The 22,023-nt window shown below is 39.0% G+C and overlaps 2 protein-coding genes across 8 annotated transcripts in view; one reads left to right on the forward strand and one right to left on the reverse strand.

Annotated features, from left to right (window-relative positions):
* Positions 1–3,314, reverse strand: part of NAA16 (N-alpha-acetyltransferase 16, NatA auxiliary subunit) — an 82,913-nt gene extending 79,599 nt beyond the window's left edge. Inside the window, exon 1 of the mRNA XM_038569654.1 lies at positions 3,139–3,314. The gene's annotated coding sequence lies outside the window, so the exon portion shown is untranslated. The remainder of the gene's footprint in view (positions 1–3,138) is intronic.
* Positions 3,087–22,023, forward strand: part of MTRF1 (mitochondrial translation release factor 1) — a 55,457-nt gene continuing 36,520 nt past the window's right edge. For 3 of the 7 annotated variants that reach the window (XM_038569658.1, XM_038569660.1, XM_038569661.1), the window contains exons 1-5: positions 3,087–3,225; positions 5,281–5,700; positions 10,772–10,863; positions 12,276–12,357; positions 12,559–12,666. In XM_038569658.1, coding sequence (XP_038425586.1) covers positions 5,289–5,700; positions 10,772–10,863; positions 12,276–12,357; positions 12,559–12,666 — 694 coding nt within the window. In that variant the 5' untranslated portion in view covers positions 3,087–3,225; positions 5,281–5,288. Of the gene's footprint in view, positions 3,226–3,333; positions 3,440–5,280; positions 5,701–9,380; positions 9,448–10,771; positions 10,864–12,275; positions 12,358–12,558; positions 12,667–22,023 lie in introns of those variants that run through there. The other 4 variants (XM_038569659.1, XM_038569662.1, XR_005376293.1 and 1 more) reach the window with 4 other exon arrangements.

Raw genomic sequence — 22,023 nt, forward strand, 5'->3', positions numbered from 1 at the left:
AACAGCTGCAAGTATTTTGTTGTTTGCTCCAAGGCAGAGGAAAGGGACATAGGTCATTTAGTTTCTAAAGGAATACCTAATTGTCAATGCCCATTACACATACATTCATAATAGAAACTTTTATGAGATCCACTTTATTGTGAGAAATATCTCAGACATAGTAGTTCTTGTTGCTAATTTAATCGAATGCTATTGTTTTCACTGAATCAACCTTTTCATCACTACTTCTAGGAAAATATTTCCTGTAATATATTAAACCCTTGGGAAGTAGAATTAACTTCTTAAGATGATTCAATAATAATTGAATCAATTAAAGAATGTCCTTTTCGGGGCCCCTGGGTGGCTCAGTCAATTGAACATCTGACTAGATCTCAGTTCAGGTTATGATTGCAGGGTCAAGAGATTGAGCCCTGTGTTGGAGGCTCAGCGTGGAGTCTGCTTGTCCTTCTCCCTCTGTACCTCCCCCCACTCATGCGCGCGCTCTCTCTCTCTCTGAAATAAACAAGATCTTTTCTAAAATGTCCTTTTTTCCCCCTTTTACACCTGTCTTGTTTACAATAATACTCCACACAAAATTTTAGGAAATCCAGAATACTACAAAGAAGAAAAAATAAGGATTACCTATAATTCCACTGGACTTTTATATATATATATATATATATATACATATATCACATATGTTGGTTTATTTTCTTTTAAAGTAGGCTCCCCGCCCAGTATGGAGCCCAACTTGAGGCTTCAATTCACGACCCTGAGATCAAAACCTAAGCTGGGAACAAGAGTCAAATCCTTAGCCAACTGAGCCACCCTGGTACCCCATGCATCATATGTTTTTAAATGGAACTCAGTTTGCTGAATTGGTTGGGGTTTTTTGGGTACCCTCACCACTTCCCTTTTTATTTTGTTTGTTTGATAAGGGTTTTTTTTTTTTTAACACTGTCTTTCATTTAATGATATATTGTGGACATCATTGCATATTAATAAATATAGATATACCACATTATACTCCTTTTTAAAAATCATGGAGGAGAAAGCAGTATTCATAGTACCAAGCATAAATGTCTTTAGGGATTTTTTAAATTGAGAAATAAAATACATAAAGTGCATAAAATTTCACGTATATAAAAATTTCCTGTATATCCCAATAAATTTTTACACATGAAAGTGTGTTTGCTTGGGCTGCCATAACAAAATACTATAGACTGAGTGGCTTAAACAACAGAAATTTATTTCTCGTGCTTTAGGAGGTGGGAAAGTCCAAGATCAAGGTAGTGGAAGGATAGATTTCATCCTGAGGTCTCTTTGTCTTGGATAAAAAAAGAAGAGAGAGCGCATACTCACAGGCTCTCTTATAAGGGCACAAATGTTACTAGACCAGGCTTTCACCTTTTTGACTCATTTAACCTTAAAGGCCCTGTCTCCAGTACAGTCACACTAGGGGTTAGCTTCAACATATTAAAATGGTGTGTGTGTGTGTGTGTGTGTGTGGTATGTGTGTGTGCACACAATTCAGTCCATAGCAGTAGGTTATTTTTTAAGGAGAATAAACCTTTATATACTATATTACTTAAGTTATATATCTGCATACACAAATCAAAATAAAGAAACAATTTCATTGGATAATTTAGGAGAATGATTAATGTGGATCCTTTATTTTTTATTTTTTTTAATGTGGATCCTTTAGAATTTGTTCCCTACTGGAACATAAACTTCATGTGGGCAAAGATTTGTGTCTTTTCTACTCGTTGCCAAATTCTCATGTCCAGAACACAGTGAGTAGCATATAACTGGTGCTCATTATTGAACAGGCGATGGAATATTTTATTTTTTCTTTCTTTTTTGGAAGAGGGAGGCAGTATCAGAGCTTAGGAGCCATGGATCGATCATTAAGACAGATGGCCTTGATTGAATCTCAGTTCTATTACTTACCAGTTCTTTTACTTTGGACGAGTTACTTAAGCTCTCTGTGCCTTAGTTTTCTTTTCTGCAAAATGGGTATTTTAGGATTGTTGTAGTAAGGATTAAATTAATTAATAGGTCTAAATTACTAATATAAGATTTAATATAAGATTTAATATATACTAGGTAGAAGTAGATACCTTGCAGTATGTAATGTTAGATATTTACATTTAGGGTTAATTGTCCTTTTTATATGTGGTCATGACCTAAGAAAATATCCTGTGAAGTCGATTATATGGGATGTTTGCCTTGGCTTTTAAGGAGGAAATATTGAGACACAGTGGTTATGTGACTTGTACTATTCAAGGTAAGGCAATATGTTTGTATTTTCCTGGAATTGTTTATTAGTTCATAATTCTTTAATTGGTAGTTTACAAACTATGAACCTAGTTTGAGCCCCTAAATTCTACATGTACATGCAACATCTTTAAAGTCATTAGTTAGTGGATATATATAGCCTCCTATCTTTTGGATCCTGTTATGATTTTTAAAAATAAAAATTTTTATATCCTCTTTTAATCATTAGGTATTTTCTCAAGTAGTGGAAGTTGCAAGAACTATTAACATGCAGAATTGCACAGGGGGGAAAAAAGGAAAGAAAAAGAAATAAGAACAAAACCGAAAAAAACATGCAGAATCCCTATCTGGGGATGACGAAAAGGATCCTCAAAAAAAAAATTAACCACTGCTTTAAGAAAAATAAAAACTAACAAACAGAAACCACTGCTTTAGTGGCTCCATTATATAATTTTCATATATAAGGAAATTCTTGTAATTTCATATTAATATATTAATATATTGTAAACCTTGATTCCCCAAATCAGAATTGTAGAGCATCTCTTCACTGCGTTTGCCTGTCTCTAAGAGACCAGATTTTTGGCTGGGGGCTTGGAAGCCAGCCTGGGCATAAACTACGACTCCCAGCATTCCTGGGTGGGAGCTCCCGGAAGTTGTAGTTCATCCTACATCCCTCCACCGCCCGCCCGACCTGCCCCATCGCCACCCGCGCCCGGCTCCGGATGAGTGCCGCCTGTGGTTATCTCCTGCGATTTTCTTTCTCGCTTTGTTATTTTTCTCTCGTTTCTCCCCGTTAGCCGTTACGCACGCGCCACGGCTGCTCCGGAGAAGCCGAGAGCAAAGCGTGACCCCGGAAGGAGTGAACCCGGAAGTGAAACTGACCCAGCGTCTGTCGGGCTGCAATGTAGCCGGTCACAGAAGGTTCCCGCTTCAGAAAGGAAAGCTAGCGTCCTTTCTTCTTTTTCTTAGGTACTCACGATTTTTATTTTCTCTTCTTCGACCTTAAAAAGTATTTTTTCCACCTCCATTTTTTTCCCCCGCATGTTGCCTCGATGGGATCACTGTGTATACCGAGTTACAAAGTAGGGCTGACACGTGCTGCTCTGGCGCAGGCGCAGTGTCCCTTGTGACCTGCATGCCCTGGGAGTTGTGCGTAGGGTGTCAGGGGAGTCCTGCCACTGAGGTGGGTGATGCAGAAGACTTGCGGTTCCCAGGTGGAGGGGACCCTAGCGAGTAGACGTCTTGGTTTGTGGGGGAGTTTTGGTTTTGGTTTTTGTTTTGGTTTTTGGTTTTTGTTTTGGTTTTTTTGGTATTTGTTTTTCTCCTAACATTGAGGTTCATGACCTTAAGAGTCACTCTACTACTGTTCCCTGGGCTGGAAATTTTAGCTAGAAGCGTTCTAACAGGAATTTGTCATCCTTTTGTGCATGTTTTCAAATGGACTCACTTCTGTTGTGCTTGAGACTGGACGTAAAGACACACACGGGAACTTGTGCAGAGGGTCTGTACCATATGTGCCTGCCGGGCATTGGTGCGTTCTTCCACAGTCCTTTTTCCCAATGCGCTTCAGTGTGTTAAAGTTCAGTAGTAGAATGCTGCAAAATCTTAATGTTTTGGGGGACCATTCTGAATATTTAATTTTCTAGAAGATTGTGATTTTTTTCAAGCTAGCTGACTTACAATGCTCAAATGAGTTACTATATGCATCTCCTAGCATGATAGGAACGCTGGAGGCCATAAAACTTTGACCCTTATTTCAACGTTGAACCTCAGAATTTTGGGGGCGAAGTGTTTTTCCTAAAATATGTTTTCCCTTGGTAAAACCATTCTGTGCTTTGGTTAGCTTCTGATTATATCTATGAGAAGGGAGAAGAACAGGAAATTAGCGTACACGGCCAATTTCACCTAACTTGTAATTTTTTTTTTTAAAGACTTTGTTTATTCAGGACACACACACACACACACACACACACCTAGGCAGAGGGAGAAGCAGACTCTCAGCGGGGAGCCTGATACAGGACTCTATCCCATGGTCATGACCTGAGCCAAAGGCAGAGCTCAACCACTGAGCCACCCAGGTGCCCCTAACTTGTAATTTTTTTTAAATGTTTTTTGTTTCTTGTGACAGTAATATGTGCTATGTGTATAGAAAAATCAAAAACACTGAAAGGTAGAAAAAATGGAAAGCAAGCAAAAGGTATCCACAATCCCACAACTAGAGGTCATCTTAGTAACATTTTGGTATGTTTCTTTTTTAGGTTGTTGCTTTTTTCCCAGAATACTCGTTTTACCTTTTTTATATGGATTACCATATGTCATAGAAAATTTTGAAAACCTCATTGATATTATATTGTTTTGCATTCTGCTTTTTGTCACTTAATACAAATATTGCCACTGTCCCCTTTTACCAGACCTACTTATTTAATCTGTTAACTATCTGAAGTTTTCTTCCTTTAGGATCTGATCTAAAAGGGAATCCCTGAACTCTGAACAGGCAAACTGCATTCTAGTATTAGTTCTGCCTCTGTCTGGCTGAGTGAATAATCATGATTAAGTTACTTGACTCACTTGGGCATCTGGATACATCAAATTAAAGAAATAGACAAGAAAACAGTTAATGTTTTCTTCAAACTTTAGAAATCTATGAATATGTGAACCACCTAAAACTTGCCTGATTATTTGATATCTTTCAAGTATTTGTTCACATATTCAAGTCTAGACCCTGGATACTTTCTAGAAAATAGCTGATTTAACTCAGTCTGTTGACAAATGTATTAATTATGCTCCTACTCATTTGCTGTAGTTAATTATAAACATCGAATGAATAAAAAATGGTGCTGTCTTCATTTATTTTAATATGTTATATTCAGAGATTTGAAGAATTATTTTCTTTTTATGGATTACTGAATTTCAGCTCTTTGAAGCTGGTTGTGCCCACAAACTGGACAAGATTTCTTGAGGCTACTTCCAGATTTTGTATTTGTAGAGTTGATTTTTTAAAAAATTGTGTTTATTATATTTCAGATGCTGAGATGAATCATCACCTGTGTGCTTGGCTTTTTAGATGTTTATCTCTTAATGGTCGCCACATCCACCCCCAATTTCATCAATTTACACAGATACATCTTGATACAAGGCTGTGGGTTTTTAGACAAAACAGGAATCCCATTCTCCATCATCTGTTAAATAAGAATTATCCTAGGAGATATTGTGGACACCAGGACACCAGGGTGCTGTGGAAGCATAAAGCACTACAGAAATATATGGAGGACCTGAATAAGGAGTACCGTACACTTGATCAGTGTTTGCAGCATATGTCTGTGAATGAAGGCGACCGAAAGTCTTTGAATCGAAGGCATGCCGAGTTAGCACCACTTGCAGCCATTTACCAAGAAATTCAGGAGGCCGAGCAAGCAATTGAAGAATTAGATTCAATGTGTAAAAGTAGGTGAAAAATATGTGCGTGTAAAGGATGTGATTGATTTTATAGGTTAAAGCTTTCTTGAATGCAGTCTTTTAAAAATCCTAGAGTGAATACACTCTATACTCGGAGAAGACTATCCTGGGTGTTTGATGTATTTTGGCTACTAAAAATTAATTACTAAGAGACCAGGCTCCTTGTGGTGCTTGCCAAGAAGTTTTTAGAATCTAGGAGCCTAAATATTGACCTTTACAGAAAACTTTAATTTATTGAGTGGGATTTTACTGAGCATATAGCAGAGACACAAGAATACAGTCCCTACCCATCAAAGGGCTTATATGGTCAGGTATTATTTCATCATCCCAGAAAGAACCCTGCACCTGGTAGCCACTTGCCCCAATTCCCCCTTCCCTACCAACCCAAGGCAACTGCTAATCAATCTACTTTCTAGATTTACTTATTTCAGGCATTGTATATAAATTCCATTCCATTGTGTGGATCTACTGCATTTTATTTTTATTTATCCATTCATCAGTTAATGGATATTGAGTTGTTTCCACTTTTTGGTTATTATGAACAGTGGTACTACAATTGCCTATTATAACTCTACATTTAACCTTTGGAGGACTTGCCAGACTGTTTTTCCAGAGTGGCTACACCATTTCTACTTTGCCCTTTTGATTCTAGCTATCCTGGTGGACGTGAAATGGTATCTCGATTGTGGCTTTGGTTTGCATTTCCTTGATTAATGATTTGAGCATCTTGTCATATGCCTGTTGGCCATTTGTATCTTATCTCTGGATAAAGATAAGACCCTTTGCCCATTTTTAAATTAAGTTGTTTGTCTTATTAATGAGTCATGAGAGTTCTTTATATTCTAGCCCTGAGTTCCTTATGAGATAAATGATGTGCAAAAATTTTCTCCTATTCTATTTGTAGGTTATGTTTTAAAGCCCCATAATTTTTAAAATTTTGATGATGTCTAATTTATCTTTTTTGCTCTTGTTGCTTGTGTTTTTGGTATCTTATCTAGGAAAGTATTGTGTAACCCAGGGTCACAAAGGGTACATCTGTGTTTTCTGAGAGAGTTAAATTTTTTAACCTTATGTTGACTTCTTTGATCTATTGGGATTAATTTTATATAGGATGTGAGAGATGTTTACTTTTAGTTTTGGTATTTCTTTTTTAAGATTTTATTTATTTATTCATGAGAGACCGAGAAGCAGAGACACAGGCAGAGGGAGAAGCGGGCTCACGGCAGGGAGCCTGATACAGGACTTGATCTCTGGACCCTGAGCCCAAGGCAGATGCTCAACTGCTGAGCCACCCAAGTGTCCCTAGTTTTGGTATTTCTTAATACTGCTATTGTCTTAACATTTTTTCCCATATGAAAAATTTCCAAAATGTACAGAAGTTAAGAGAACTGCACAATGGACTAACCTGAGATTCAACATTTATCCAGCTAGTGCTCAAAGCTTCTGTTTCTAAAATTTCTTTTATGCTCCATCCTGTTCCATTAAATGTTAGCAATGTTAAGCAACGTCAAGGCCAGCCACAGTTATACCTGTAAAAGTCCTGCATTTCCAGAGGTGTATTTTTCTACCTTCTGTTGGTGCTTCTGTGAGTTTCTCACCCATGTTTACTGAGGATTTTTTTGTTTTTATTCTTTTGTATGACACCACTCAAATTTGTAATTAGTTTTGGGAAGGTTCTTTGCATATAATAGGAGCATCCTAAATGCTTTTTAAACTAATTTGACATAATCTTTTTCAGCCTTGGTTGTATCACATATAATTGAGATTGGATTGGATTGTTTCTGAAGTCTCTTCCAGGTCCAAAATTCTGCTGTTCTGTAATAACCATGATAAAATCAACATTTACTGTGCTAATATGTGCCAGGCACTAAGCTCAGTATTTTACAAATAGTGTCTTGTTTGAATATTCACAGTGATCTTACAAGGTGGGAATTATCATTAATGAAGAAACTTTGAGCTTAAAATGCCAAAAGTCACTCAGCCAATCAGGTGAGGAGCAAGGATTTGAACCCAATCAGTGAGATTCCACAGCCCCTGTTGTTATCCACTGCACCATGAGTCAAATTCCAGTAGAGTCTGCCTCTGTAGTATACCTTTCATGAGTCCCCTTCTATTCTGCTAATTTATAGCTTTATTATATCTCCTCCTGGATAGTTACAATACATTCCTAACTTGTACTGTCACTTCAGGCTTTCCCAGTCTAAGTGCAACCTTACTCATATTACTTCCCTGCTCAAAATTTTCAGTAGCTCCCATTGCCAATAAATATAGATTCTTGATTTGGTATTTAAGAGTCTCTGCAGAGGGGCACCTGGGTGGCTCAGTTGGTTAAGTGTCTGCCTTTAGCTCAGATAATAATCCTGGGGTCGTGGGATCTAGCCCCACGTTGGGCTCCCTGCTTGGCAGGAGCCTGCTTCTCCCTCTCCCTCTGCCCCTCCTCTATCCCCCACTTGTGCTCTCTCTGTGATAAATGAAATCTTTTAAAAAAGCCTCGCAGAGTGACACCAGCCTCTCTGCATAGTGTGTTAGTTCCCTTTGCATATGCTACCTTCCAAGAAAAATAGATAACTTGCTGTTCCCTGAATATACCCATGTCATCCCATAGCTATCTGTGCAGACATTGTTACCCACCAATTTTACCTTGCTAAAATTCATTTCACTTACAAAGTTTGGCTTGGTGGGGGATCCCTGGGTAGCCCAGCGGTTTAAGCGCCTGCCTTGGGCTCAGGGCATGATCCTGGAGTCCTGGGATTGAGTCCCACATCAGGCTCCCTGCATGGAGCCTGCTTCTCCCTCTGCCTGTGTCTCTGCTTCTCTCTCTCTGCGTCTCTCATGAATACATAAATAAATTCTTTTTTTTTTTTTTAAACTCCATCTTTTTTTTTTTTAATTTTTATTTATTTATGATAGTCACACAGAGAGAAAGAGAGAGGCAGAGACACAGGCAGAGGGAGAAGCAGGCTCCATGCACTGGGAGCCCGACGTGGGATTCGATCCTGGGTCTCCAGGATTGCGCCCTGGGCCAAAGGCAGGCGCTAAACCGCTGCGCCACCCAGGGATCCCCATAAATAAATTCTTAAAAAAAAAAAAAACAACAAAGTTTGGCTTGGATGTCATACTTTGGCTTCAATTCTCTCTGTAAAACAAAAATGTACCTTTCTCTGCTTTGAATTTTGATCTTTTATGTAATCGTCTAAACTTCTGTCCCTTCCCTCATTACCTGTTCCTCAACGACAGAGCCTATCTTACTCATTTTTATATTTCCTGCCGCATAGGATATAATAGACTCCCAAATCTTTGGGATATAATGAAATTGAAGTAGATTTCACAATCAGTAAATAGTAAGAGGCCACAAAAATAATTTTTTGCAAAAAAATAATTTTTTTTGCAAATTAGTTTTTTCTGACACCTTTGACCCAACAGGTATGGAGTCAGGTCAGCCTAGTTTCCATTTGTGGCAGAACTGCATAATGCAGGGCCACCAGTGATATTACAGTTCTGCCACAGATGATCCATAATTAGAATTAGTTCAGATGGTGTCTGTCCAGGAAACCTTCCTCCAGTGCTGAAGTCTGGCATAGACGCCCCCTCCTTTATGCCTCCATAGCATTGCCCTATCATATATTATAATTGTGTGTACATGTCTCTTTCCCACCAGACTGAGCCAGTTGGGGCCTGGAACCATGTTTTATTCATCCTTGTGTCCCCAACAACTAGCAGAGTATCTGGCACATAGTAAGTGTTAAATGTTGAAAGCTGGAATGATGGGATGCCTGGGTGGCTCAGCGTTTGAGCGTCTGCCTTTGGCTCAGGGCGCGATCCCAGAGTGCTGGGATTGAGTCCCACATAGGGCTCCCTGCATGGAGCCTGCTTCTCTCTCTGCCTGGGTCTCTGCCTCTCTCTCTGTGTGTCTCTTGAGAGTATATAAATAAAATCTAGAAAGAAAGAAAGAAAGAAAGAAAGAAAGAAAGAAAAGAAAAGAAAGAAAAGAAAGAAAAGAAAGAAAAGAAAGAAAAGAAAGAAAGGAAAGAAAGAAGAAAAGAAAGAGAGAGAGAAAGGAAGAAAAGGAAGGAAGGAAAGGAAGAAAAGAAAGGAAAAAAAGAAAGGAAAAGAAAAGAAAAAAGAAAAGCAACCAAGCTTGAGTGAGGCATGGAATCATACCAGATTCAGATTTTAATGACTTCCATGACTAGGGAAGAAGTTTCAAGAGCCTTCTGTTTTATTTATTTTATTTTATTTTTTTTGAGCCTTCTGTTTTATAATTATGATTTTTCATTTCTGTTTTCTTCTTTACTATTAAGCAAACATTTCTACATAACGTTGCAAGTATCACCGTTAACAAATAGAGTCTAGGTATCTAGAGCAATGGAGTCAAAGGTTCCAAGATCTACTGTCTCTCATTGTTAGCTTTTCAAATTGGAGTTCCATGATTTAACTTTCTGTTTTTGAAATGATGTGAAAAGGACCACTGTTTCCATAAAGGAAAGGCTACAAAGATGTTTTGTTTGACCTATGGGGTGTTTTTAAAAAGTGTTTACTAGGAAAAAATAAAAAATAAAAAATAAAAAATAAAATAAATAAAAAGTGTTTACTAGGTATAAATATTCAAGAGATTTCAAAATTTTAGGAGGTCTTATTTCTGACTTTGAAAAAAATGGAGGTGCCAGCCATGCTGGATTACGCAGAACATGCTGAGTAATGACTGCTACCTTTAAGACAAGAAGTGGTCACTCCAGTTTACTCCAAAACTTGCCTTATTTGGGTTTATATTTAATTAACCAGTCCTTTTTCAAACTTGTTTTATTAATCATTGGTTTCTAATCAGCTCTAGACATTCAAACCATAAACTCTTTGGGGCAATGATCATACTTCTTTGCACACTGAGTTCTTTAGACATATTTTACAAGTTCTTATTAATTGATATTCTCTATTAGAACTGTTCTTTTGTATAATCCCTCCTTCACAACTGAAAGAAAACTTAGTAGGCAGAGATTATGTACCTATTTAAGAGTTTCTCTGTAAGTATTTAAAAACATTCATCAGTTTTGCTGCTTTGTAGGTCTAAGTAAACAAGATGAAAAGCAGTTACAAGAACTCGCATTGGAAGAGAGGCAAACCATTGCTGAAAAAATCAATGTGTTGTACAGTGAGGTACGTTTTAGGAGGTAAACTACTTGATTGTGTTAATATAGAAGAATATTGTTTTGCTAGGCTATACTTTGGTGTTCAAAGTACTTTCCAAACACCAGTTTATTAAGTCTTCTTTTATGATAAATGATTACGCTGGGATTAGTTGGTAATTTGCTACAGATCAAGACTGAAGCTATTGGGATGCCAGAGACCAAAACATTGCCTTCCCCTCACCACCCCCACCCTACCTCCATGAGCAACTCTATTTCAAAGCTATTAACTTGCCAGGCAGGGAGACAGATGCTGGTAAGGAAATTTAGTTCACCAAGAGGAAGAATCCGTGGTTTTTAAGGCTTAGAAAAGGAGAGTAGTTCGTAGTGACTGTGTTCATTACGGATTGAAAATTTGCTTTCTGGATAGAATAGAATGAATCCAACCAAGGTATAGACACAGTTGGTTCACACAAATCTTTAGCTCCTTGTAGTTCAATGGATGATTTGTCTGAAAGAATGAAAAACACGGAGCTGTATAGCATCTCCCCTTCCGTCCTATTGGCCATCCTCCTGCCTTCAGTCTCCCTACTCGGGGGGTCCATAGATGGCCTCGTTGAAGGGAATGAAGTAGAGGTATCAGTTACTGTTATCTCTAACCAGCAAGTCAAAGGCAGAAGTAGGGTGACATTCTTGGTCAGATATTTTCTCCCACAGATGGTCGTTTCTAGCAGAAATGGAGTATTTAAAAGGGCAGTAGGGAGAGTCATGACACGTAGGAACTTTTAGTCTGACTTGAAAGACTTTTTAGTAATAAATCAAAAATAAAATTGCTTCCCTTTTCTCCTTTAGAGGGAAGCTAGTCACTTTCCTTATTAGGAATCCTTTGTTTTCTTGTCACAGTTCAGAAACTATTTGGGCCTTATCCTGGGAGTCCTCAATATACTCTTTAAGCAGAACAGCTCTACTGAGAACACAGGGCATGACCTGGGGGCCACTGTCCTCTGTGGCAGGAGAGAATACACAATCATATGTAAAGAGTCCTCATTTTCTCCAAGTGAAGACTTTCAAAGCTTTACTTCATTCATTAGATGAAAGAAGCTACTGTTCAGAACTAATAAGAGGCAAAATCTGAAAAAAAAAAATTTGAATGGAGCACTCTAGACTTTGATCTAAACTTGGGCATTTTAGAAATTAAGATAATCTGATAGCATTGTGGAAAGTACCCTGACAAGTAACTCCATTGTTACCATGAATTGATCACTTATTTTGGGTCTAATGCAGTCTACTTATTATAGTATTTAATGACTAGACCTCATTGGGATGCTAGATGATTTTGTTAAATTTTTCTTTAATGTTTGCAGGTCTTTTATCTAAAATCAAGCAATAGTATACAATGGAAAATATACACAGAAATGCTGATATTTTTTTTTCCTTTTTCAGCTCTTCCAGAGTCTAGTGCCAAAGGAGAAATATGACAAAAATGATGTTATTATAGAGGTGACATCTGGAAGAACTACTGGAGGTCAGTTAAATAATTTTATTGTAAATGATCCAAAAAGTAAACACTTAAGTTTTGCCTTGGTTTGACACACTGTAACTTCAAAAGTCCATTAAATGTTTTTCACTATGGAAACAGTTACTCCTTATTTCCCAAGGGGCCTATACGTAAGAATGGCTCTCTTAAAAAATCTGTGCTAACTGAATATTTTTTGTATTTTTTTAGGTGATATCTGCCAGCAGTTTACCCGGGAAATATTTGATATGTATCAGAATTATTCAAGCTATAAAAACTGGAAATTTGAACTTCTGAATTATACACCAGCTGATTATGGTAGGTGTATTTGATGATTTTGTCCATAGATGATACTGAAAATTATTTTACCTCTGATCTTGATTAGAGAACCCTGTTGTCCCATTTGTAAAAACGTTTTATCTGTATCTACTAAATGCTGTGATACAGGCCCATCAATCTCAGCAGCTTTTCCGTGGTAGAGGTCTTACCTGGGAGAACAGAGTGGGAGATAGTGAAGGAAGGAATGTTTGAATTAGAGAAAATTTCCCTGGGGAGGCTATATGTATTAAGGTTTTTATTCTAAAGAACTTTATCATTTATGTGATACAATCTGAAAGTATTATCAATTAGACTGAGTGGCTATGATAGATTTTTTTTTTTTTAACTTCTTAAAATTTTTTTAGAGAGAAAGAAAGTGGGGTGGGGAGGGGCAGAGGGAAAGGGAGAGAAAATCTCTGGCAGACTCCACGCTCAGCACAGAGCCCAATGCAGGGCTCAGTCTCATGACCCTGAGATCACGATCTGAGCTGAAATCAAGTAGTGGACATTTAATTGACTGAGCCACCCAGGTACCCCTAACTTCTTAAATTTTTATAATCTCAACAGCTAAGTGCTCATAACAGAATAATCTTTCCAAGGACCTGGTCTGCCAGTGTTTTTGCCTTACTGCCTCTCCTCATCACTCTGCCAAATCCATTGAAATTATTCTTTGTAAAGGATTCTAAGTGTCTGAACTTTCTAAAAGCTCTCTTTTGAATATATTTCATCTATCTTATATTATTGTAATGTTGACGTTAAAAATATCTTCCCCCAGGGCTCCCAAGTGGTTCAGTCTGTTAAGCAACCGACTCTTGATTTCGGCTCAGGTCCTGATCCCAGGGTCTTGAGATCAAACTCTGCCTCAGGCTTTGCACTCAGTAGGGAGTCTGCTTCTCTTCCTTTCCCTCTGGCCTTTCCCCTGGACACTCTTGTGCTTAAGCTCTCTCTCTCTCTTTCTCTTTCTAAAATAAATAAATAGGGATGCCTGGGTGGCTCAGCAGTTGAGTATCTGCCTTCAGCCCAGGTCATGATCCTGGAGTCCCAGGATCCAGTCCCACATCGGGCTCCCTTCATGGAGCCTGCTTCTCCTTCTTTTTGTGTCTCTGCCCCTCTCTTTCTCTGTGTCTCTCATGAATAAATAAATAAAATCTTATTAAAAATAAAAAATAAATAAACAAATAAGTAAATCTTTAAAAAAACTTTTCCCTATTTCATATTATCTCATAAAAATTTTTCTCACGTTTTTATTCTCTTGACTTGTTTATTTCATTGCCCTTATTAGCTTTTTTTTCTACTTTTCCTTTTAGCATCATGTTTGAGTTCTCTGACTTTGCATCTACTGTCCTTTTTTTTTTTAATGTGTTTAATTTTTATGGAAATGCAGAAAAAGCTAATCATTTGTCTTTATTTTTAAGACACCACTCTAGTTGGGCTGATAAAAACTTACACAATATAAATAACAGCAAACAGTACAAGTCCTTAAACTTTTTTAAAAAATATTTATTTATTTATTTGGGAGAGGGAGAGAGAATAGGCAGGGTGAGGGACAGAGGGAGAGGGAGAGGGAGAATCCCAAGCAGACTCCCTGCTGAATGTGGAGCCTGACACAGGGCTTGATCCCAGGACCCTGAGATCATGACCTGGGCTGAAATCAACAGTCGGATGCTCAATTGACTGAGCCACTCAGGTGCCCCTAGTCATTAAACTTTTAAATACTCAATTATTTTAAATCATAACATCTGATAGGAATTCTTCCCCCCCCCCATTCTTTTAAGCCATATGAAAATTCTTATTGCCTTGGCTATGCATTGATACCCAATCATAAAGTGATAAAAGTGGGGAAGGAGGATTAAAGTAAGTTAAATAATAGAGGAAAATAAAAACCAGTAGCTAGAAATAAATAAGTTATGCTTGGTACAGATTTTAAATATAGTCAGTGGTCAGGAAAGGTGAATTGAGAGCAGAGGGAACAACCAGAGCAAGCACGTGGTGGTGGGAAAGATCACGGTGTATGTGTATGTGTGTGCATGTGTGTAGAACAGTGAGGAAACCAGTTTACCCGGAGCATATTTGTAATGGGGAGACATAGTAAAAGGTGAAAGATTGGGTGCCTGAGTGGCTCAGTCATCTTAGCGTCTGCCTTCAGCTCAGGTCTTGATCCCAGGGTCCTGGGATGGAGGCCCCCATCTGGCTCCCTACTCAGTGTGGAAGCTGCTTCTCCTTCTCCCTCTGCTCCTCTCCCCTGCTCATGCTGTCTCTCTCAAATAAATAAATAAAATCTTTGGAAAGACTGATACAATCTGGAGAGAAGCTAGAGTATGTGATGGGAAGACATAGGAAATGAGTGCGAGGGGGTAGAATCTGAACAGCCTTGAAAGCTGAACAGGCCTTGATTGTTGGGGCTAGAGAGCTGTTGAAGATTCTATCAGTAAGCATATGATTTGGAGGCACCTAGGTAGTGTAGTTGGTTAAGCATCCAACTCTTTATTTTAGCTCAGGTCATGATCTCAGGGTTGTAAAATTGAGACCTACATTAGGCTTGCACTCAGTGCAGAGTCTGCTTAAGACTCTCTCCCTCTAGCCCCCTCCCCCTGCTCTCACTTAACTCTCAAATGAATGAATGAATGAACGAATAAATAAATAAATGTGGATTTTAAGGGAAAAGAGGGGAACTGAAAAACTGGGAAAAACTAGAGAGGGAGACAAACCACGAAAGACTTCTAACTCTGGGAAGCAAACAAAGGGTTGTGGAAGGGGAGGTGGGCGGGAGGATGGGGTAACTGGGTGACGGTGATGAGCCCTGAGGAGGGTACTTGATGGGGTGAGGACTGGGATATTACACTATATGTTGGCAAATTGAATTTAAGGTTTTAAAATGTAAAAAAAAAAAAAAAAAAAAATTAAAAATTAAAATAAGCACGTGGTTTGATAAATATATATCTTGAGATTATTTATACAGCAGTGTGCAGGAAGGATCAAGAGGCTAGATTTAAGGCAAACTGTAGAGAGGTTATTAGGGCAACTCAGGTGTAACTAAGGCTTAGACCTGGCAGTAGACATGTGACAGACCTTCAAAGGAAGAACAGACAATAGAGGGGCTAGTGCTTGCCACTGTGTCCCTGCGTGCAGTGTAGATGAATTGATCTTCCCAGCCATCTGAGATGGGTAATATGAATTGCATTTTAAAGATCAAGAGCTAGGCTCAGACCAGTAAGTAACCAATCCAAGATCACACGTAAGTAATGGCATACTTAAGTTTGCCAAATCCAGAGCCACACTACATCCCAGTAAATTATTCTGACACAAACAAGATGAGCCAGAGAGATTCTAATCTTCTGAGCCATAAAAACTGCAATATTCATTCAAGTTTGAAACCTGAACCTATTTGGGAAAAATAATGATAAGTTGGTTTTGAATTATTATTAAGTCTGTGGTTATGTGAACACCCATCTAGAAATATCCAGTAAATGCTGAAGTTGTATAGGCAGAGCTTTGGTGAGAGCACAGAATCAAGGAGAGAGATTCGATAGCTGTTGGCACAGAGGTAATGCTTGACGCTGAGAGAATATGTAAGGAAAAGTCTATGGAGAGGGAACATCCGGGGCACCAAACCTTTGGGAATGGCCGCATTTAGAAAGATTGACTAGTTGGCAAAAGAAATAGAGGGATCAGATAAACAGAAATAGGATCAGGACAGTGTAATGTTATGGAAGCTAGAGATGAGAGCGTTTCAAGGAGAATATAATCAAGAACGGCAGCATTTTGAGGCATCTGGCTAGCTCAGTTGGTGGAGAACGTGACTCTTGATCTCAGGGTTATAGGTTTGAGCCCCACGTTGGGTATAGAGATTACTTAAAAAATAAAAATAAAATCTTTAGAAACAGCAGCATAATAAAAGAGAATAGTACAGATGTCAGCAGTGACTTCTCATATATATATTTTGAATCCAGTTTTTAAGAATGAAAGATGAACTCAGTAATTAACAGGAAGAGAGATTCTGTTCCAGGGATATAGAGCAACTTAAACAATCCCTAGACCATGGGTAGGAAACCTTTTTAGATTCACACAGCACTAAAAGCTAAGGTTGAAAAGAAACATCCTTTCATGCAAATATTCATGCACCAAGTGACTTAAAGCCTTGTGGTTTTGTGATTGTAGGTACAGTACTCAATCATTCCACGAATAGTCCAGCTAGGTGATTACGATAGTTTTTGTGGAAGTGGTGGAGGGTGATAGCTCTGGATATGTAGTGTGGGTCTGACACTGTGTTACTGTGTTATTCTGTATATTTGATAAATCGAAACATCTTCCAAGTTAAAAGAATTCTATGAAATACTATAATTATGTTTTGTTATTCTCTGCTTGCCAGTTAAATTCGGGGAAAGGTCACTTAGAGTAATGTGATGGTTAATTTTATGTGTCCAGAAGACATACTTTTTACCACAACGGTGAGGAATAAATGTGTAAGGGGGAGCCCTGGCATCCTCGACGAGCTCTGTAATTGCTCTTCTTTGTAGGCCAGACTTTACAGTAGGAAGTCTGGGAACTGAATTGGAAAACCTAAATGCAATGGGAATAATTGGATTTCAGGGTGGAAGGGGTCAAGTGGTAGTATTCACCAGCCAAAGGTGAGGTGCGTGTGGGTGCTGTAATGACACCAGAGTCAAAGCAGCAATCAGAGTAGTATGACTTGTGCAGGCCTATGGCATTGGCTAGTTAATCGTGGTATCCCTGGAAGTAAAATAGAGAGAAAGCCTAGTAAGTTTTTACTTGATCTGCATGAGCAGAAAAGTTCAAGATCAAACGAACAGAAATGTAACTTTAGTCATAAAAATGAGTCATGGCCCCTCAATCAGCCCTCAGACTTGGGCCAGTTTATAGGCCCAAACCCCTTGAATAAAGGGGAGGTTGGGTCCCCTTGAGGAAGGACCTCAGTATATTGCCAGATATTTATACTGTTAAGCTCTCTCCCAAAAGGGATCTGTGGTCTTTTCCCAGGGTAACTGTGCCTTGGAGAAATGGAAATAACCAGGTTTTACAGGGACTACTGGACACTGGTTCTGAACTGATACTAATTCCCAGAGACCCAAAACATCTCTGTGACCATCAGTTAGAGAAGGGGCTTGTGGAGGTCAGGTGGTCCAGAGAGTTTTAGCTCACGTCCCTCTCATCGTGACCCAGTGGTGGTTTCCTTAGTTCTGTAAACATAATTGGAACAGATGTACTCAGCAGCTGGCAAAGTCCCCATGTTATTTTCCTGACCTGTGAAGTGAGGATTATTACGGTGGGAAAGGCCAAGCAGAAGCTCCTAGAACTGCCTCTACCTAGGAAAATAGTAAACCTGGAGAGATGGCAGAGATAAATGCCACCATCTAGGACTTGAAGGATACAAGATTAGTGATTCCTACCACATCTCCTTTGTTTATTTAGCCTATAAAGAAGGTAGATGGATCTCAGTGAATGACAGTGGGTTATTATTAGCTTAACCAACCAGGGATTCTAATTATAGCTGCTGTACAGATGTGGTTTCATTGCTTGAGCAAATTCATACCCCCTGGTAGCTGGTATGCAGTTGTTGATCTCACAGATGCTTTTTTTTTTCTTCCATACCTGTCAATAAACAATTTCATTTTTCGTATCATCTGACCCCTAAATGTTTGTCTGCTTCTTTATCTGGTATTCAGGAGATTAACAGTAATCTGTTCTGCTGGAGGAAGACCAGCTGTGTTGGACTTATTAAGAGACAGAAAGTCAATCTCTGATAAGTTACTTTCCTAAGGCATTTTTTAGAGTCATGTAAAACTATCCTAATTTTTGTCCACCATGTTGACTTTATTATTTTTTTTCTCAAAGATTGATTTATTTGAGAGAGAGAGAACGAGTACATGTGAGTGAGAGGAAGGGCAGAAGGAGGGGGGAAGACTCCCCCATGAGCTCAGAGCCTGACACAGGGCTCAGTCTCACGACCCATAAGATCATGACCTGAGCCAAAACCAAGAGTCAGACACTCAACCTACTGAGCCACCTAGGTGCCCCCACCATGCTGACTTTAGGAACATGGTGGGTTAGATCTGACATCATAGCACTGAGTCTTCATTAGAAGCATATGAGGAATATGGCAAGCAACAGTGGCAGCATAAATAACTTGAGGAAATGAAGTTTGAGTTAAGGATTTTATAAGCAGCAAAACTGACTTATGAGTATAAGGGTACAAACTTATCATATGCAAAAATTCACTTTTTCCCATGATCCCTTTCTGAGAAATCTATTAGAAAACAAACCTTTAGACAGCTAAAATATGAAGTATCACCATAAGGAGTAGAGGTGAGCATGAAATATGTGGCTACCTGTGGAACTAGGTCTATTTGAAGGCTAAAAAGGAAAGAATACAGTATGTACGAACTCTAAGATCTGATCGTATAGATAGAGTACAACCATTTGAAAAATGGAGGAAGGGGATCCCTGGGTGGCGCAGCGGTTTGGCGCCTGCCTTTGGCCCAGGGCGCGATCCTGGAGACCCGGGATCGAATCCCACATCGGGCTCCCGGTGCAAGGAGCCTGCTTCTCCTTCTGCCTATGTCTCTGCCTCTCTCTCTCTGTGACTATCATAAATAAATAAAAATTTAGGGATCCCTGGGTGGCGCAGCGGTTTGGCGCCTGCCTTTGGCCCAGGGCGCGATCCTGGAGACCCGGGATCGAATCCCACGTCAGGCTCCCGGTGCATGGAGCCTGCTTCTCCCTCTGCCTGTGTCTCTGCCTCTCTCTCTCTCTCTGTGTGACTATCATAAATAAATAAATTAATTAATTAAAAAAAAAAATTTAAAAAAAAAGAAAAAAGAAAAATGGAGGAAGAATGTATGCAAAAGGAAGAGCATATGCAAAAAAAGTCTTAATTTTTTCATAATCATGTTGTGGCAGACCTAGTATTATTATTCTGAGACTCTTTAGGTGCACTGTGGGATAAAATAGATGAGTAGTTATGAGATACTCCAATAGTAATATCTTCTCTGTCATTGAGAACCAAGATTCTTGGTATGGAAGACAAGAGTGACAGAGAAGAGGCTGTCATCTTGAATTTACACTGGAAATATCAAATGTCAAGAACTGCAAATGGTCTGAGATTTTACCCTGCTTTCAGGCTAACAAGTTAGCTTGCCATTGTTTCAGGGGTCAGATATGGAGGACAGTTTATTACTCATAGCAGCAGTAACCAGAATATCAGCATTTTTGTGCTGGTTTCATGAGCCCCAGGTTCTACAAGGCAACTTGAAGGCCAGATGATACCTGCCTATGCAGTAGGTTTTATTGGAACTCTGAGCTTAGGGATCTCAAGTCTTTTTTTTTTTTTTTTTTTTTTAGGAAAAAAATTTTTAAAAAAAATTTAGGAGAGCATGCACAAGCAGGGAAGGGGCAGAGGGAGAGAAAGAGAGAGAATCTCAAGCAGACTCCGCACTGAGCTTGGAGCCCATTGCAGGGCCCGATCTCACAACCCTGAGATCATGACCTGAACTGAAACCAAGAGTTGAACACTTAACCGGCTGAGTCACCCAGGTGCCCCTTGAATCTTCTTAAAGTAAGCATGCTTACCGATTGCTCTAGAAGGAGACGCTCTCTTTATCTTCTAAGGCCATAAGCAAACAATTCCTTTGTCATGGAGGAAGATGTACTTCCAAAGCTGTTCAATATACAAACTCTCTTTAAAATATATTCTGGAACAAGAAGGCAGACAGAGCCTTATTTGGAAGATGTGCAGAAATGCAAGAAACTGATAGAGTTTTCTCCCAACATCAGTATGAACTCATGAGGTATTTCCTATCTGTCCTCCTCAAAGGCCTGGAAACAATGACCAATCAAGTAGTGATGAGCATCCCTAGTGCCCAAATATTAAAAATTTTGAAGTATTGGGGTGCCTGGATGGCTCAGTCAGTTAAGCATTCCACATTTGATTCAACTCAGATCATGATCAAGCCCTGTGAAGGGGTATGGAGCCTGCTTAAGATTCTCTCTCTTCCTCTCTCTCTGCCCCTCCCTCTACTCCTCTCCCTCTTTCTCTCAAAAAAAAAAAAATATATATATATATTATTTTTCTCGGAAAGGAATCAAGGCTTCTTGGAGAGCTCACTGATTCCAGGTCTGGGGCAGAAAAGTTCAGGATAATCCTGGAACATTTCATTATACCATAACAAGCATGTAAAAAAGAACTCAGAAATTAACTTGAAGAGGCTCCTGCTGGCCAAAGATGGACAAGTTGAGCTTCAATAATAATAAACGCAATAGATTTATTTATTTATTTATTTATTTATTTATTTATTTATTTATTTATTTATTTATTTATTTAAAAAAATTTTATTTATTTATTCATGAGAGACACACAGAGAGAGAGGCAGAGACACAGGCAGAGGGAGAAGCAGGCTTCATGCAGGGAGCTCGACGTGGGACTCGATCCCGGGACTCCAGGATCATGCCCTGGGCCAAAGGCAGGCGCCAAACCACTGAGCCACCCAGGGATCCCTAATTGCAATAGATTTAAATGTGTTCAACGTTTTCAAATCCTTGAATTAATAATGATATTTTAAAAATAATTAGTCATCTTCAGATGATTAAAGTAACCCTTATTTATTATATTACAAAATACATACATTGGTAAAATTGTAAAGGAACAGAATCATACATTTATCCTGCCTTTCCTATATAACTCTGGCACAGGGTAATCACCTAGTAGACAAGAGGAAATGTGTCTTTATAAGTGTATTTTATCTAATAATAAGTGACAAAGAAATTACAGAGTTAGACTATCACTATTTTATAACCCCCATGATGCATTAAACATCAAAGGCTGCCAAAACCATAAAAAGACAGAAAACAGGGCAGCCTGGGTGGCTCAGCGGTTTAGCACCGCCTTTAGCCCAGGGCGTGACCCTGGAGACCTGGGATCAAGTCCCACATGGGCTCCCTGTATGGAGCCTGCTTCTCCCTCTGCCTGTGTCTCTCCCTCTCTCTCTCTCTCTCTCTGTGTGTGTGTGCTCATGAATAAATAAAAAAAATAAAAAATAAAAGAAAGAAAGAAAACAGTCATTATGTGCCTCCTATAGTCTTGCCAAGGAGCTCAAGCTGGTGTCTGATCTGGTCTCTGGATCCATCTGCCAGATTGTAGCTGGTACAGAGGACAGAAAAAGTTGAATTAATTGTACCAAGAGTTTGCAGTCTGCAAATTCATACTGTGGGAAATTTTACAAGTCAACAGTCCAGGTTTCTCACAAGAGAATTTGTAGGCAACAACAACCAAAAATGGATGGTGAATGTATAGATTAAGGGACACCTGTGTGGCTCAGCAGTTAAGCGTCTGCCTTCGGCCTA

Source organism: Canis lupus, chromosome 22 (genome assembly GCF_011100685.1).
Source record: "Canis lupus familiaris isolate Mischka breed German Shepherd chromosome 22, alternate assembly UU_Cfam_GSD_1.0, whole genome shotgun sequence".
In the NCBI taxonomy this organism is placed as follows: Eukaryota; Metazoa; Chordata; class Mammalia; order Carnivora; family Canidae; genus Canis; species Canis lupus.